Source organism: Dermochelys coriacea, chromosome 12 (assembly GCF_009764565.3).
Source record: "Dermochelys coriacea isolate rDerCor1 chromosome 12, rDerCor1.pri.v4, whole genome shotgun sequence".
NCBI classification, from domain to species: Eukaryota; Metazoa; Chordata; order Testudines; family Dermochelyidae; genus Dermochelys; species Dermochelys coriacea.
The window spans coordinates 44153241-44171884 of record NC_050079.1 but is presented as its reverse complement, the minus strand read 5'-3'; the positions used below and the strand labels follow the sequence as shown (position 1 = coordinate 44171884).

Genomic DNA, 18644 nt, shown 5'->3' with positions numbered 1-18644 from the left:
CTCTTTACAATGGTGCACAAGAGCCTTGGGGAACCAGGACTGAATCAGAGCACTGGCCTTTGGCAATCAGGGCTCACACGTTGCGCAAACCCAGAACAAATGGTATTAATTATGCCATAAGCTTTCAACTTCTGCATCACTGGGTTCATACTGCTACACTGCTTCTTTATATTCAGACTACACAGGGTAGAACAAGGAAAATGTGTGCTGCCAAGTGAAGAGGAGGCAGCCCCTAGTTACATGCCAGGGCGCTCATGCTATAATGGGTAGGGAAGATAGCTACATGGCAAGAATTGAGTTATTGGAAAACTGGCATCTCTCTTAATATAATATAATAGGAAATCACTAACCATAATACATCAGGCTGCAAATAGAACCCTGTTTTTTTGTTTTTTTAACACTATGATGCTAGTGAGGTGGGTTTTTTTTGTTGTTTTTTGTTTAAATGTACCAGGGTCAATGTGCTGGTTATCATGGTGAGCCTATTGCTGAATTTACACAAGTTGAAACTTCTAGGAGCTTACTTAGTGTTTGGCTCTAAAGGTCACATTTACTGGTGCTATCTGAAAGGGCCACAGAGTTTCTTTTGTTGGGACGAGGCAGGATCTTGCAAAATGTTGATAATGTCCTGTTATTAAAGCTGGTTTCAACAGTGCAGCATGTGCTCTCTGCATCTGAAAAAGTGCTCTTAATAAATAAGCCTTTTATTATTTTAGTGCTGCAGCAGTTAAGGTCCTGTCATCATTTCCATTGTGAACCCTCCTTTTTTATGAGTTAACACTCTTGTTATGGGCAGAAACTTGGCACAGCAAGTCTCTGCCTGGAGGAACTTTCTGGCCCTGGGTTTCAAAACTTGGAAGGACAGCAATAGGTTTAGCTGCTTTTTTTGTAACCTTTAATCATTAAAAAGGAGCTTTGTATCCTTTAAACTGAAACACTGCACCATTTGTCCATAGGCAAACTTAGGCTCTGGCTAGTTAGGACATAAATTGCAGCAGATGATTATACAATTCAGACACATGAGTCACTGGTTTATCACTTAGCCTTCCCTGAAAATTTTAAATGCACCCTACTAATACACAGGTACAGCTACCCAAACCTTGACAGGAACAAGCTTTAACCACAATAGCATGACAGGCTGAAATGTCTTTGGCATTTCCTTCATGAATAGCTGAAAAACAAGTGATGATTTTATTTCTTCTAACATTAGCTCAGAGATTACTAGCCAGTCTAGACTCAGCAGCCTGGAGTCATGAGGAAAGAACTGCAGCAAAGGAATGAGAAAAGGCTCCATAAAGGTCCCTTTATATTGTATCAAGAGGTGGATACATGTAGGTTGGCAGCCTAAAAGAGCAAGTGATTTTTCTTACTGCACATCCCTGCTTTTGGTAGACCCATTCTCACTTATAGAATGGGAAAGAGTGACTGAGCCAAGATTTTTGGCTACAACATGACTCCTCCTCCCCCCCTCCTTCCCTCTTTTTGTTAACCCTTCACTATTGGCAGTGGTAGCTCAGTTTATGCACTGGAGAATGCAGGAAAGGTGAAAAACAAGAACTTTTTCAGGGACTTACTGCAACCCCCATCTCCTCTCTCATGCCTGGGGCTCCTCTCTCCACCCTGTTCCCCCTTTGCCAGGGTCTCCCATGCCAGGAACTGTGTATGTCTCTATTCCCTACTTTCCCCATTCTCAGGGATTGGTTGACCCTTCTCCCCGTCACTTGCACTACATGCCCCCCCTTCCCTGGGCACCCTATACCCCCACCAGAGGTTGTATGCACCCCCCCCACTTCCCCAACATGCCAGGGGCTCTGTGTGCACACATCCCATTCCTCCCCCCCCCTTATTCTCCATTCTTTCCTTTCTGTTTCAAGATGTCAAAAATTTATTACTGTCAGCCTGCCAATACAGTTTGACAGTTGTTTGGGGAAATGTGTTAATGCTCGTCTTAACTGGTTCTGTGATCTGTAGCCAATTACAGAGAAGGGTTAAGTTGATAGTTCTGCTAACCAGATGCCACCAGACTCTGTCCCCCCTCATCCTTTTCACCAAAAATCAGTAGGGATCTACCCCCCAGCCTCAACAACTACCTGAAATTTTGGAGTTGATCAGATGTGATGTTAAACTCTTTTTTCTCATGAGAGAAATGTCATTACATTGAGTAACAAGGGATATGAGGGAATATCTTTTTATTAAACCAACTTCTGCTGGTGAAAGAAACAAGCTTCCAAAGTTCATCTCTTTCACCAACAGCAGTTGGTCTAATAAGATATTCCCTCACCCCACCCTGTATCTCTAATATCCTGGGACCAACATTCCTGCAACAACACTGCCAACATTAAATTGTGTGCAAGGCCTCACAAGCTTAGCCAAGGAGTCTTTCAAGTGCTGTTTTGTTTGTTGTTTTAATTCTTGCCCTCTGGTGTGGGTTCACCAACAACTCATCTAGGCTGCAGCATGTCTGACTCTCTCATTGTCCCCATCCCAAAAGTGAGAGTAATGACACTGGGCAGAAGCCCCAAAGCTGCTGGCTCCCCCTGCCATGCCTTAGTAGAAACAGGCACACTAGCTCGTTGTACAAAAGCACAGGGAAACATCCCAGAGCCAATCACCCTGTGAACAGCAAGGCTGAAAGCTTAGGAAAGAGTTAAAAAAACCCTACATCTCCCAATTGCTGATCTACAAGCTAGACTGCTGTGGGACAACTAACCTTATACAACTTGTTCTAACATTACAGCTAGAGAGGAAATGGAAATATTCCAGTCTGGTTTGCAGGTTCACTGGAGACCTTGTTTATGAGTAACAAAGGGGGAAAACAAGCACATTCAGAATATCTGGTTTATGTTGGCTACATGGTATCTCACAAGACTTTAGGAAAGGGCGGAAGTAACGAGTTTGAAAATATACTGGTTCGTTTTTATATTAGTGTATTATAGTGCACTAACAACTAAGACCTGCTGCTTCTCCATTTTAAGTGACCGTACCTTCTTCCTAGATGCTTCACATTCCTGCAGTTCACCCCAACTCCAAAATATATTGGGATCTGGCTTGACCTGCTGGTTCCTTACACAAGTTCTAGATATCAACTCCTTTACCCCTACACTGGCTCAATTCTTTCAAGAGGGCTTGGGATGTTGATACTGGCTATGAAAAGTATGGGAGTAGACAGATTAGACTCAGGTTTTCTCCTCCTACAGCTTTATCACTTCCTGTAGGAAACCATAATTTAGCCACTGTGTAAACCAAAAGGATTGGCAAGGAAGGTAATAGGTTCAGCTCCATTTCTCCCTCCTATGTATTAGAGCAGGATACAGCTGCCATCACTATGCTCAGTGTTTTTGTAAAATTTAGGCTATAGCAGGACAGAAGTCTGAGTGAACAGTGGCTCTTGGGTGATTATATAATCTCAGCATCGGGCTAAAGAAATAAAATATGTCCACGTAAACAGTCAACTCCCCAGATGGAAGAATCTGGGTCGACCACATGCTTCTAGTTTAACTAAGACATTTTCCACTAGTCTTAGACTGTTCTGCCATGCTGATATCATCTAGTAATATTTTGCTTAGACCCATATATTAAAGCAAAGCCTGTCAGGGACTGTATATTGCTACCACAAGCCTCTCCAGCTTCTACCAGGCTCAGTTAAAACATGGCACAAGCCAAATGGTAACATTGTAACATGAGGCCCTTAATGGTAAAACCAAGATCTTTTTTCCCAAGAAATGGTTAATAAAAGACTTGGGTGTCTCAGTGTTAGTATTTCTGTCATGTGTCTGTTAGCTTAGACTTCATAGTTTATCTCACTGAAAGTTGTTTTTAATTGAAATGTGGCATCCTTTCTGCTCTCTGATTCAGATTTTTTTAAAAAACCTTCCCCACTCTAAAATGTGGAGGCTTTTATGGAACTATCTGGATATAAAAAATAAAATGACCGATTAAAAGCCCCATTTTTACCCAACTCTTGTCACATTATCTTTCATCAGTGGGGTGACTAGATACCTCGGTCCTCTGGGATTGGTCTTGGCTTGGAGGTATGAGAGAACATATAGTGCCAAACCAACAGATTTGGGTGCTGTATCTCTTCCGCAGCAGAAGGAAAGGCTGGCATGTCACCCCTTCCTACTTTCATCTCCCATGTCAAATAGATCAGAGTTTGTAGTAGATGGATCAGAAGTTCCCCTACTCATACGCTGTGATAAATGAAGGGGGGGTTAGCTCTCTTTTATGGACACCCGGCCAGCCAGCTAGCTATAAAATCCCTCTGAGTAGCTGTTCTCTACTTGCTTTACCTGTAAAGGGTTAAAAAGTCCACAGGTAAAAAGAAAGGAGTGGGCACCTGACCAAGAGAGCCAATGGGACAGCTAGAACTTTAAAAAATTGAAACAAAACTCCCCTTTGTTGTCAGTGGTTGTTCTCTGGAGAGAGGAAACACGTAGCTGCATTGTTATAAGCAGATTTAAGCCAGGTATGAAATCATCAGATCATACCTAGAATTACTTATTTGAAACCTCCCAAATACGCAAGTAGATCAGAAAATGTCTAGAAAGACACACTTAGAGTTATTTCCTTTATTTCTGTAAGGCTTGTAGATCTCCTCTGTGCTAACCCCAAATGCTTTTGTTTGCTTGTAACCTTTAAGATGAACCCCCAAGAAAGCTATTTTGAGTGCTTCATTTTTGGAATTGCTCCTTTAAAATCTAGCAAAAGCCTAAGTTCCAGATGTATTTTCTTCCTTTTTGTTTTTAATAAAATTTACCTTTCTTAGGAACAAAATTGGATTTTTGGTGTCCTAAGAGGTTTGTGCATATGTTGTTTAATTACCTGGTGGCAACAGCTAATTTCCTTTGTTTTCTTTCTCAGCTCTTCCCTGGAGGGAGGTGAAAGAGCTTGAGGGTACCCCACAGGGAGGAATTCCCCAGTGCTCCTTCCTAGGTTCAAATGGGTTTTTGCATTTCGGTGGTGGCAGCGTTTACCAAACCAAGGTCAGAGAAAAGCTGTAAACTTGGGAGTTTAATGCAAGCCTGGAGTGGCAAGTATTAATTTTTAAAATCTTTGCAGGCCCCCACCTTCTGCACTCAAAGTGCCAGAGTGAGGATTCAGCCTTGACATACGCCATGGTAGATGCAGCTCAGAAGTGACCACCCAAGCCCACTGGGATCTAATTAATATTTCGTAAAGAATGACATACACAAGCAGCTATAACAAGTTCCCTTTTCTATCTCCCTCCTTCAGAGCTCAGGCTCAGATTTTTAAAGGTATTGAGGTGTTGCTGTGCTCAGCCTAAATCCCATGCTCCCTTGGAAAATGGGATTTAGTCTCCTAAATCAGTCAGGCATTGCAATGACTCAAATCCCTTTAAATAGCTGGGCCTTAGAGACAAGGTGCTGCCTTCAACTGACAGCCAGAATTTGGCCCACATTCTAAAGCAGCATCACCCACTCTGTGTCTGAAGGCTCCATCAATGCTGGGCTCACACAGCTGCCATTTTATGTAAACTGCAGGTAATCCTTGGTATTCTTGACCCAGGTTCCTAGGGCCTGGCTATGCAACACTTTCCAAGCTTCTTGATAGTTTGCTGAAGCTTCCTTGTACTCCCAGTAGGTCTCCAATTTCTTCTCCCTGATAGGAAATGCACCACAACAATGGACAGATTTCAGTTCTCTTATTAACAGAGGTTACCTTTCCTTTTTGAACAAATACCCAACCCTGTGAGAGGCCAATTTGCACTGACTGCCAAGAGTGTCAGGAAGAGCAAACAGGTAGGCATATAAATACTAATCTGCAAGAGTTTTGTGGGAATAAATGGAAAGAGATGAAAAGGCTTACAACCATCCTACCTCAGACCCATGGACCTAGCGGACAGTCTAGACCTCTTACGAAACTGGATAAGCCCCAGGGAGATGTCACCTGCTCTCTGGAGCTTCCTAGGTTTCTGGGAAGATGGTTAAGGAGCTCTGTGCTGTGAAGGAGTTATGGTTTCTGGACACTTCCGGATTTCTAGAAGGTCCCTGGGAGGTAGTTCTGTTCAGTTTTCTCCAGGGTGGGAGTGTAAATTCTGCCCAAGTATGGCCTGTTTCTACCTCTCCACTGGTTTCAAGCCTTTGACCAGCAACAGGATGGGGATACTTTGTATGAGCAGAGTGCAGCAGACAGAGTGGTGCCAGCCATGTGGGAGAGCAGCCAGGCAGAGTCAGCAGTGTGCCTTATGAATAGACCCACATTCCAGTGGGGTGGAATTGGTCTCATTTTGCTGGAGGATGTATAGCTAAGAGCTGCCCAAGTGGCTGAAGTTCAGAATAATCTTTTTTGCACTCCAAGGCAAAGACAGGGTGGTGGAACAATGGAGTCAGAGTCTTTATTCCTCTGCCTAGGGTGGAATGAAAGAGGAGCAGCAGGGCATCGTAACTTTGCTTAACATGCTACTGAGATGATGCCTGTCCCACAGGCACTAGCCATGGCCAATGCATTATAAAATGAGTGGACTACGCCACAGCATGCACGTGCAGAATGGCATTCAGGCATTTACAACTTCGCTTTCACATACTTCATCGCTATCCACTTTATGTTTCGTTAAATAAACCCCAAATGATTGTAGTTAGTGTCTTACTGGGGACAATACCAATGAAAGACACACTGGAGCTCTGCCCTTCAGAACACATGGAAGATTATGGGTACTAACCTTCAGCACTGAGCTGCAGGCATGGAAGAGCCCTGATAGTGGTCAGCTAGCCCATGGGGAAAGCAAACTTCAAGAGACACCACAGGTCAAAGAAGAGTCTGGATACTGCCACACCCCCCTTACCTCTCGCCCTAACAGCTCAGATTATAACGCATGGAAGCCAAGGCAACACAAAAAGTGCAGTATGGCTGATTTAGGGCATATCTACACTGCACACTCCTTATGGCAGGGTGCAGAGCACATACACTACACACACACCCCCACAGCTCAGGTGTATGTAGCTGTGTAGGGGTGAGGTGCTGCTTCAGCAAGTAAAGAGACACCTGAACCCCTAGGGCACATACCTTACATGGCTCTCTAGATGTGCAAGTAGTTCCACCCACCTACATTGCTATTTTTAGGTGTCTTCCAGGAAGCAGCAACATGTTCCTCCAGCTCCCAGTCGGCTCTGAGCACTGTCCCTGCCTGCAGGCACCGCCCCCACAGCTTCCAGCACACAGGGCAGGGGCAGCGTGCAGAGCCCCCCGGCCGTCTCTCCGCTTAGGAGTCAGAGGGACATGTTGTTTCTTCCTGAGAGCCACACAAAGCTGGAAGCCTGCCAGCCCCACAGCAACCAGAATTTTAACGGCCCAGTCAGCAGTGCTGACTGGAACTGCCAGGGTCCCTTTTCCTGCCACAGGTGTTCTGGTTGAAAACTGGACACCAGGCAAATGTAGTGTAGTGTCCCACTGCCTCCCTGGTGCTGGAGCCTTTCCCCGCCACAGGGAGCTACCAGAGCCTTTTCCTGCCACAGGGAAAGGCTCGGGCAGCTCCCTGCTTCCAGAGCCTTTCCCTGTTTCCTCCTCACTGTCAGAGCCTTTCACTGTCACATGTAGCTACATGCTGCAGGGTGGACACAGTCTGCTTTTCACTGTGGTATGTAGTTACGCATACCCTATGCACCACTGCCAGGAGTGTGCAGCACAGACATACCCTGAGTTTTCTCTCCCCATTCCTCCATCACAGAGGTGGACAAACTACGGCCCGTGGGACCATCCTGCCTGCCCCCTGAGCTCCCGGCTGGGGAGGCTAGCCCCCGGCCCCTCCTCTGCTGTTCCCCCGGAGCCATGCCGCCGCTTGCACCCACCCACCTCCCAGGCTTTCCAATAAGCCTGTCCTGCTGCTCTGAGTGCATGGTAAGGGGGCCGGGGGGGATTGGATAAGGGACAGGAGGTCCTGGGGGGCAGTCAGGGGATGGGGGGGAGGTTCGGGGTGGGGAGGTCAGGAGATGGGGCGTTGGATAGGGGGTGGGGTCCTGGGGGCACAGTTAGGGATGGGGGTCCTGGGAGGGGGCGGTCAGGGGACAAGGAGCGGGGGTTGGATGGGTCAGGGGTCCTGGGGGGGCTGTAAGGGGGCAGGGGTGTAGATAGAGGTCAGGGCAGTCAGGGGACAGGAAGTGGAGGGGGTTGGATAGGGGATGGGGTCCTGGGGGAACGGTTGGGGTGGGGGGTCCCAGGAGGGGGCGGTCAGGGGACAAGGAGCGGGAGGAAGGGTTGGATGGGTCAGAGGTTCTGGGAGGGCAGTCAGGGGCAGGAAGTGGGAGGGGGAGGATAGGAGGCGGGGGCTAGGCTGTTTGCAGAAGCACAGCCTTCCCTATCTGGCCCTCCATACCATTTCGCAACCCTGATGTGGCCCTCGGGCCAAAAAGTTTGCCCACCCCTGCTTCAGCACATGCTACTGCCAACTAGCAGAGCACACCAGCATTGCCTACTCCAAGATCCCAGCCGCTGGGGAGCAACAACGGTGATCTGAAGAGAGTTCTGATTACACTTAATGGGTGGTCACAGACTCATCTCTTTGGCCAGAGATTGCCCTGCATTTGCATTTACCCTCCTGTATTTAAGAGGCTGTTAGTAAACTTAGGTCTCCTCGTTGTTTATGTAAATCAGTGTTATACGAGAAATGCTCACATGATCAGCAGGCAAGAAAAGAGATGATCTATTCTCCTGTAGCCCCAGGTAAATCTCTGAAAAAATCTGACACATTGGCATGTGCATGTATTCAACCCTACTCTTCTCCACAGCACAAAAGCCACACCTTTGATCCATTATTCAGTTTCAAACTTTACTTTCAAGTCTTCATCCATACTTGAGATCACAAATCTAGTTAGTAAAGGTAACTGTGTTAACATAAAGTACCACAAGAACATTCTGATTAAAAAATTAGAACTATACTAAATAAACGCAATGTATATAAGTGGATTCAAAACTGGCTGATAGACCTTCAAAACGTAATTATTAATGGGGAGTTGCTCTCAAATTGGGATGCATCCAATAGAGTCCCCAAGGGATCTGGTTTTGGGCCTGTTTATCCAATATCTTTATCAATGCTCTGGAAGAAAATATAAAATCATTCCTAGTACAGATGATAGACTGCTGAAGTAATAAATAATGATGAAGACAGAGCAGTCATACAGAATGATCTCGACTGCTTGGTAACACAGACCTATTCAAACAAAATTCTTTTTAAACACAGCAAAATGCAAGGTCATGAATCTAGGGACAAAAAATGCAGGCCACATCCACAGAACAATACTCTGGGGGAACAATGCTCTGGAAAGTAGTGACAATGTGAGAGTGCAGGGATACTACGCTTGTTAACTTCAGCTAAGCTTCTCCCTCCTCTTGCATTTGTGCTCGTGTGTGACTGAAAGTTTACAAGCAAGTCTTGAAAAATTTACTCAGACCTATTAGCCAGAGAACTAAGCCCGCCAGCCATGATGAAAGATACCTATGCTGCCCTATCCCTGAGGCCTCAAGCCCTGCAATTTACTAATCAGAGTCCCTGGAGCAAACAAGCTCTCCACAGGAGATGAGTTGCAATTAAATATAGTATGCATAGAGATCCCCCATGTGAAAGGCGGAGGGGGGGGGGGGGAGGAAAGTACAGTTGAAGAGGTAGGTGAACCAGGATGGCATGGAGTCCCAAACACCAAGAAGGCGATGCTGTTAGGGAGGAGGGACTGATCAATCATCATAAGTAGCAGAAAGACCTGGGAACAGACAAGGGACCCATGGACTTAGCCCAGAGGAGGCAGTGGTGACATTGGAAAAAAATGTGTCAATGGAGTAACGGGGGCAGATTGCAAGGGATCAAGAAGGGAATCAGAGAAATGAAGGCAGGAACTTAGGAGGCAAAGTGGGGAGGAGGAAGAGAAGATGGACTGATGGCTATAAGAAAGTGGAGTCTAGGGAGCGTAAGGTAGGAGATACCAGGATGCACTTGAACGCAGAAGAAAAGGAGTTGGTGAGGGAGGCAGACGGATGGGATTGGTGAGAAAGGCAGCTAAACAAATGAGAGTCAGGAGGGATGGTTTGACAGTTTGGAAATTAATAGAAAAAGTCCACTCTGAATCAAAGCCCAGAGTGAAGGAAGAGAATATGTTGTGAAGGGTGGCACAAAGTGGAAGTGGAGGGGGAATAGTGGTTTGAAGTTACCCGCTACAGTGTTTTGGTCAGTAGCAGGAAAGCAGCAGGGCAGGCTGAGTGGAGAGCTAGGTCCCCCTGCTCTACACACTAAGCTTGTATAGCCTGTATCAGAGACACTCGTATCTGCTGAACTGTGCCACAAGGAAAAGTCCAGAGACAGAAAAATGATAAAGGACAAAAATGCCACAGGAAATTACAAAACCACAGGAATCCTGAAAAGGCTTGAGGTGAAAGAGTGTTATGTAAGCAGCACATGGCCAGCCTTCCAATCACGCAGCAGTATGTCCCCAATGCACCACACAAACTCAGCTCCTATCATCCCAGTTATGAAGAAGTCACGTTGGACAAACAACTGAAGTAGAGCTCCCCGTGCAATGCAGTGGCTTAAAAGGACAAATCCTTGGATGTTTAAAACATGTACATATCCAGCAGAAGTGGGGAGGTGGTATTGCCTCTCTCTACTCGAATAATGTTCCACTTTTCATGTCCACACTTCAAAAAGATGTTCAAAAATTGGAGAGGGCTCAGAGGAGGTACAAAAATGATTCAAGGCATAAAAAAAAAAAAATCCCAGTAAGAGATTTAAAGAGTTCAATCTGTTCAGATCATCAAATAGAAGATTGAGGGGCAACTTGATCATCTAGAAGTATCTACATGAGGGATCTTTAAGCCTTCTGACAAAAGCATAAATGAAATCCAATGGGGGGAGTTGAAAAATCCTAACTGGAAATAAAACCGTTTTTTCCAACAGTTGGGATATTTAACCTTTGGAACAGATTAACAATGGATGTGGTAGATTCATCATCACTTGGAATCTTGAAATCAAGATTAGATGTCTCTTTCTAACATATATGATTTAGAGTTCAACCAGAAGTTATGGGCTTGATGCAGCAGTGGCAGATGGAGTTCTATGGCCTGTGGTATTATATACAGGTCAGACTACAGGTCATACAGAACGGTCCCTTCTGGCTTAAAAACCTACGCATTGCTTTCTTTAGTAACATAGTAACAAACTCTATTAGAGTTCTTTGAAGGGGTCAACAAACATGTGGACAAAGGGGATCCAGTGGACATAGTGTACTTAGATTTCCAGAAACCCTTTTGCAAGGTCCCTCATCAAAGGCTCTTACATAAATTAAGTTGTCATGGGATAAGAGGGAAGATTCTTTCATGGATTGAGAACTGGTTAAAAGACAGGGAACAAAGGGTTGGAATAAATGGCAAATTTTCAGAATGGAGAGGGGTAACTAGTGGTGTTCCAAAGAGTCAGTCCTAGGACCAATCCTATTCAACGTATTCATAAATAATCTGGAGAAAGAGGTAAACAGTGAGGTGGCAAAGTTTGCAGATGATACTAAACTGCTCAAGATAGTTAAGACCAAAGCAGACTGTGAAGAACTTCAAAAAGATCTCACAAAACTAAGTGATTGGGCAACAAAATGGCAAATGAAATGTAATGTGGATAAATGTAAAGTAATGCACACTGGAAAAAATAACCCCAGCTATACATACAGTATGATGGGGGCTAATTTAGCTACAGCTAATCGGGAGAAAGATCTTGAAGTCATCATGGATAGTTCTCTGAAGACATCCATGCAGTGTGCAGCAGCAGTCAAAAAAGCAAACAGGATGTTAGGAATCATTAAAAAAGGAATAGAGAAAAAGACAGAGAATATCTTATTGCCCTTTTATAAATCCATGGTATGCCCACATCCCCTCATCTCAAAAAAGATATACTAGCATTAGAAAAGGTTCAGAAAAGGGCAACTAAAATGATTAGGGGTTTGGAATGGGTCCCATATGAGGACAGATTAAAGAGGCTAGGACTTTTCACCTTGTAAGAGGAGACTAAGGGGGGATATGATAGAGGTATATAAAATCATGAGTGGTGTGGAGAAAGTGAATAAGGAAAAGTTTTTTACTAGTTCTCATAATATAAGAACTAGGGGCCATCAAATGAAATTAATGGGTAGCAGGTTTAAAACAAATAAAAGCAAGTTCGTCTTCACTCAGCGCACAGTCAACCTGTGGAACTCCTTGCCTGAGGAAGTTGTGAAGGCTAGGGACTATAACAGGGTTTAAAAGAGAACTAGATAAATTCCTGGAGGCTAAGTCCATTAATGGCTATTAGCCAGGATGGGTAAGGAATGGTGTCCCTAGACTCTGTTTGCAGAGGGTGGAGATGGATGGCAGGAGAGAGATCACTGATCATTACCCATTAGGTTCACTCCCTCTGGGGCACCTAGCATTGGCCACCGTCGATAGATAGGATCCTGGGCTGGATGGACCTTTGGTCTTGTCCAGTATGGCCATTCTTATGTTCTTATAATGAAATTCCCACTAGGTAAGAGTTTCTGCTTTTACTAAAAGTCTCTATGCACAAAACAGATACAGCACATGAAGCAGACATGCAAGCTGTCCACACTGGCCCCCACTCTCCATGGGCCTTCGCTGTGACCTGAAGGGAGAAGCGTTTAGCCCTTGGACTTCTCTCTGCTGACACTAGTGCCTTTACTGGCAATTAGTAACAGCTACAACAGTGGTTTTTGTGATGTGGACACCTGTGCACTAGGAAATGCACTGAGACCCACCTAATTATTTCACAGATACTAAACAGTGGCTAATTATCACCACTGGTTTCTGTCTGTGCCAACACTGGCAGGATTTTAATCCCATTATTTCTCATCCTTGCTCACCTGAACTAGAAAGTCCCCCAAAAACTTTTTCATATCCTGGTCTCACTTGAATACAAGAGGTACTATTACTGCTAACTTACCAACTGGGTAAGAAAGCACATACTGCACTTGCCAATATCCAAATGCTGTAGCCTTAAAAAGTCAAATTTTAATGCTGATCCCAGCAGTAATCAAATTCCCTTATATTGGCAGCTTCTCGTTTCATCAGAGCCACTCTTGGAATCTGTTGAGATTCTCCTTATAACCAATCAGAAAGAGTAATTTCTCACCTGAGAGATTCTGGCAGATTCTCCTGTGAAATACTAGCCATCAGCCTTTGGAATACATGGAAAAGTTCCACCTTACAGATCCGGGACCTAAGAAGAAGAAGAAACTCAATTCAAATCATCAGCCATAGGATAATTAAAACAGCAGATTTGCTGTAGACACCTGTCTCATTAGGCCTACAGTAATGATTGGTACTTTGCTCCTTCCCTCAATTATAAATGCTTTGCCTAGGATAATTTTACAAACGACTAGCCACCTCCAAGAGTCTTGTACATCTAGAAACTGCTCTCAGGGGGAAGAAGAGGATGCCACAAGAAAGGAACTTTTAAACAAATGCACTTTTGTTTGTTTGTAAAACCTTGAATAGTTTTACAGATGAGGTTGATATGTTGGAGGAAATGGTCCCCTGCTTCTATTCTACGCCTTGTGGAGGGGACTGTAACTAACTTCACTTACTGGAAAAGTCTGGTTAGTTATAAACACTATCTTCTATGAATTTTTTTAGGGCATTCACAAAGTTACTCCCTGTTCAAATCACAAAATGGTGGTAATTTTATAAATAGTTAGAAAGAGGCCATAACGATAAAATACAACTACAATTAACAGTTCTGTAGGTTTCTGAGATAATTTAGAGTTGGTTTTCTAATTATAGTTTTAAATTTTCAAATAATGAATTTGCTAGAGAAGTGAAAGGAGTGAAATGAGGAGAAAGGAAGGGTCATGGAAAGCCAAAAGGGAGAGGTAGTCATTCATACAATCACCTTAGAACAGCCATAGGCCAGTGTACCCTGACAAAGACAAGAGTGGGATACAAAATTCTGATTCACTTTTCTATAGTATCAGGAGCATTTTCTGGCCTCTCTCTTTCTGGCTGTGTTCAACAGTGTCATGGGAATCTGGAATGGTATGCTTACTTTTACAATTCACATTAGAACAGCCCAGACAAAGACCCTTTGTTAATTTCTTGAAGGATGTAAAGGGATCCGTAATGATTTAACTTCTGCTGCTCCCCACTCTCCTTTCCCTTCACTTGAAGTGATACATTGATAAAGAGCTACATTGTCCAAGAGGCAAGCTGTAAAGCTGTCCTAGCCAGTGCCATGTCAGACTACAGAGGGGACATTTCAATATCCCCACAGCATCCTGTGCATAAGATTGTGCCCCTGCCAGCCCACATCTCAGAGACAAGGGGCTCAGTACCAAACATCAAGCAAGAGAACAACCCACAAGACTTTGACAGAACTGCCAACAATTACATTATTTATCATGAATAAAAACCCTCAATAAGACAGATGGGGGGGAAGGGGATTAAAATCCTGCACTGCCTCACTGGGGTGCCAGGCAGAGACACTCAGTACTGGCTGCAAGACACTCTGAGGTTGTGGTGGTACAACATCGAAAGGCCCATCAGTAAACAAGGAAAGTGAGTGCCATTTGAAAATTATGATTTATAAGGAAGCCCTAGAGGGTGGAGTTTTTTAAATAGTTTGTTTCCTGACAATTTTTTACCCTTAGAAATAGCAGGAATATCAAGTCTTCTCTTCCCTGTTTTTGCCAGAAGACTTTTTGGAGACCCGGGTAAGTAGAATGGGGAATGCCTTCTGCCTTAAATGAAGGCTTAGAATATTGAGCTTTTAACAAAGATATTTTATTCTGTTTGGTGGTTTGGTTAATTTTCATTAAGAACAGCCAACCAAAAAAACAACAACAGACTGTATAAAACTGCTTCCTCCTTCAGTTAATCAGGTTTCACTTCCTTGGTATCTGTTATGTCGCAATCCTAAATGCCATAAAGAGCCTATTATATAATTTTAGTAATAATAGTCATCCATAAAGTCTTCCAGTAAAAACAGTAGACAAGACATGAATTTCTAATGGAACAAACTAAGCCTTTACGTTGGAGCTTTAGTCACAAAGAAAGAAAAGAGTATACACCCCTTTGCAATCAACACTGGATTTTTTTTTCCAAATGTGTTAAATTAGTGCAGATGAAAAGAATCCTACTTAGCCACAGAACAGATATAGCATGGAGCACAGCCTTGTAAGCTTCCCTCACACCATCCATCAGCTCACCCATTCAGGATGAGAGGTTAATTCAACCTCCATAGTCCATTCAGTTCTTGGTCTCTCTGCTCTGACTTTTTGCAATTATATAAAATGATCTTATCCCCAGTTCTAGGAGCAGGTATTATTACTTAACGTGTTTATTACGGCAGTGCCGAAGGGCCAGCCAAGAACAGAACCAGGCATTGTACAAACACAGAGCAGCAGACAGTCCCTGCCCTGAAGAACTTACAGTGTAACTAGACCAGACCGACACAGGGTTGGGGAGGGACAGAACACACCAACAGAGAGAGCAATGTGATGACATCAAACAGCATGCTAGTTCCACCTTTGGGGAGGAGGAGGGAAAGAAGGCAAGTAAAGGGGCTACTTAAGAGGAGATAAGCTAAAGGGAAAGAAAAGGGAAGAGGGTGAGGGGGACAGGGCAGGGGAGAAGAGGGTAAGAGGGGCAGATGTGGAGTGACGATGAGGTGAGGAGACTGAGGGATGGATGGAACAAGCAGCCAATCAGCACAGAGCAGGAAGAGTCCAATGAAAACTCCAGAAAGATCTAAGAGTCCATAGGTCTCTGGCTGGTTCCTCTCACTGTACGAACAAACAATTAGTACAAAATGTGCAAACAATTTACAAAAATACTTACAAACATCAAATAGGATCATCTACATTAATTAATATTGTCCCAAATACCACACGTAAGTTAAAACTATAAAGCTCTTGGTCCTCCTGTTCCTGGAGAGGAGCTGGAAACATTGTACAGTGGACTTTTAATAAAGGTAGACAGCAATTCTAAGTCCAGGAGATTTTTCTCCTGGAAGCATGGCGTCTTGTCTTGATGTCTCCTTCAGAAGGACTAAATCTAGGACTCTCCTCCCCAGCACCTCATTCACTGCTGCTCAGTTCCCAGCCCATGAGAAAACAGACAGGCCATGCAAGGCACCAGTTAATGGATTGGTGATGTGGACAACGGACTACTGTACCAGAACACGGCCAAGACTGCCAACTATTTTCCCATTTATCTGCGGGGTGGGTCTTCCCTACATACTCAGGGTCTAACTGATCACCATATTTGGGTTTAGGAAGGAATTTTCCTCCAGGTCAGATTGGCTGAGACAGTGAGGGCTTTTTGACTTCCCCTGCAGCCTGGGGCACGGGGCATGTGCAGGTGTAAACTAGTGTAAATGCTAAATTCTCTGTAACTTGAAGTCTTTAAACTATGATTTGAGGATTTCAGTAACTCGGTTAGAGGTCTATTTCAGGCATGGGGAAAGTTTTGTGACCTGTGCTGTACAGGACATCAGACTAGATGATCACAATAGTCCCTTCTGATCTTAAAGTCTATGAGTCTTCTTTCAAACAGGCTACTGAACAAACTACAAGTATTGGTTGTCACTCACCTGACCTGGAATTCAGCAACCCACAGGCAAAAGTCTCTATTTCCCATCATCAATTCTGAGATATCATATCCCAACTTATCAGCATTTTCGATACGTCAATCCCCAGACACATTCATATTACAGAAACAAGTAGTCCTGTCCACAGTAGTGCAATTTTTCAGAAGTTTTTCAAAGAGACATTATTAAGGGCACAAGAGCAAACTATCCCACTGGGTAAGAAAGATAGGAAGTATGGCAAGAGACCACCCTGGCTAAACCAGGACATAAAACTCAAAAAGAGTTCTACAAAAAGTGGAAACTCAGTCAAATTACAAATGATTTGTATAAACAAATAACACAAGTATGTAGGGACAAAATTAGAAAAGCCAAGGCATGAAACGAGATCAAACTGGCTAGGGACATAAAAGGAAACAAGAAAACATTCTACAAATACATTCGAAGCAAGAGGAAGACCAAGGACAGAGTAGGCCCGTTACTCAATGATGGGAAAGACAATAACAGAAAATGTGGAAATGGCAGAAGTGCTTAATGACTTCTTTGTTTCAGTTTTCACCAAGAAGGGTGATGGCGATTGGACGTCTAACATAGTGAATGCCAGTGAAAATGATGTAGGATCACAGTCTAAAATAGGGAAAGAACAAGTCAAAAATTATTTAGACAAATTAGATATCTTCAAATCACCAGGGCCTGATGAAATGCATCTTAGAATACTCAAGGAGTTGACTGAGGAGATATCTGAGCCATTAGCAATTATTTTTGAAAAGTCATGGAAGATGGGAGACATTCCAGAAGACTGGAAAAGGGCAAATGTAGTGCCCATCTATAAAAAGAGAAATAAGGACAACCCAGGGAATTACAGACCAGTCAGATTAACTTCTGTACCTGAAAAGATAATGGAGCAAATCATTAAGCAATCAATTTGCAAACACCTAGAAGAGAATAAGGTGATAACAGTCAGCATGGATTTGTCAAGAACAAATAATGTCAAACTAACCTGATAGCTTTCTTTGACACAGTAACAAGCCTTGTAGATGGGGAGAAGCAGCAGATGTGGTATATCTTGACTTTAGTAAGTCTTTTGATACTGTCTCGCATGACCTTCTCATAAACAAACTAGGGAAATACAACCTAGATGGAGCTACTATAAGGTGGGTACATAACTGGTTGGAAAATCATTCCCAGAGAGTAATTATCAGTGGTTTACCGTCATGCTGGAAAGACATAACAAGTGGGGTCCCGCAGAAATTGGTTCAGGGTCTGGTTCTGTTCAATATCTTCACCAATGATTTTAGATAATGGCATAGAGAGTACACTTATGAAGTTTTCGGACGAGACTAAGCTGGAAGGGGTTGCAAGTGCTTTGGAGGATAGGATTAAAATTCAAAATGATCTCGACAAACTGGAGAATTGGTCTGAAGTAAACAGGATGAAATTCAATAAGGACAAATGGAAAGTACTCCACTTAGGAAGGAATAATCAGTTGCACACATACAAAATGGGAAATGACTGCCTAGGAAGGAGTACTGTGGAAAGGGATCTGGGGGTCATAGTGGCTTACAAGATAAATATGAGTCAACAGTGTTGCGCTGTTGCAAAAAAAGCAAACATCATTCTGCAATGTTGTAGCGGGGTGGTCACCCTGCTCTGGCCCTGAAGAGGTTAAAACAGCCTTGGGAAAGGGCTGCCCTGGGGAGCCAATAGTAAAAGCAGCCCTGGAGAGGGCTGCGGCTGGGGGAAGAGAAGTGAGAACAGCTGGGAGAAGCTGAGTGAGTAGCTGACCAAAGCTGTGGCCAGCTCAATCAGGGTCCAGATGGCCATTATAAGAGGGCTGTGGGCCAGAAGAGACAAGAGTCTCACTCTAACCCTGGAGTGGGAAGGGCTAGCTGCCTGAGAATGAGGTACCTGAAGCGGAGCAGTGCTGGGGAAAAGGACAAGAGGAGCTAGGGAGCTCCAGTTTGGTAAATCCCCAGGCTGCAAGGCCTTGGTGAAGGCCTACAAAGGTACTGGGGCTGCAGAGGGGCAGCCTGGGAATAGGCAGAGGCAGCTGGTCCTAACCCCTTGCCAATGACGAGTGGCC

The 18644-nt window shown here is 44.1% G+C and overlaps 1 protein-coding gene across 8 annotated transcripts in view; it reads right to left on the bottom strand.

Moving 5' to 3' along the window:
• Positions 1-440: 440 nt before the first annotated feature.
• ADAT1 (adenosine deaminase tRNA specific 1) overlaps positions 441-18644 on the bottom strand; it is a 54685-nt gene continuing 36481 nt past the window's right edge. For all 8 annotated transcript variants that reach the window (XM_043495014.1, XM_043495013.1, XM_043495012.1 and 5 more), the window contains 2 exons: positions 13112-13198; positions 441-5619 (listed from right to left, as the gene is read on the bottom strand). In XM_043495014.1, coding sequence (XP_043350949.1) covers positions 5487-5619; positions 13112-13198 — 220 coding nt within the window. In that variant the 3' untranslated portion in view covers positions 441-5486. The remainder of the gene's footprint in view (positions 5620-13111; positions 13199-18644) is intronic.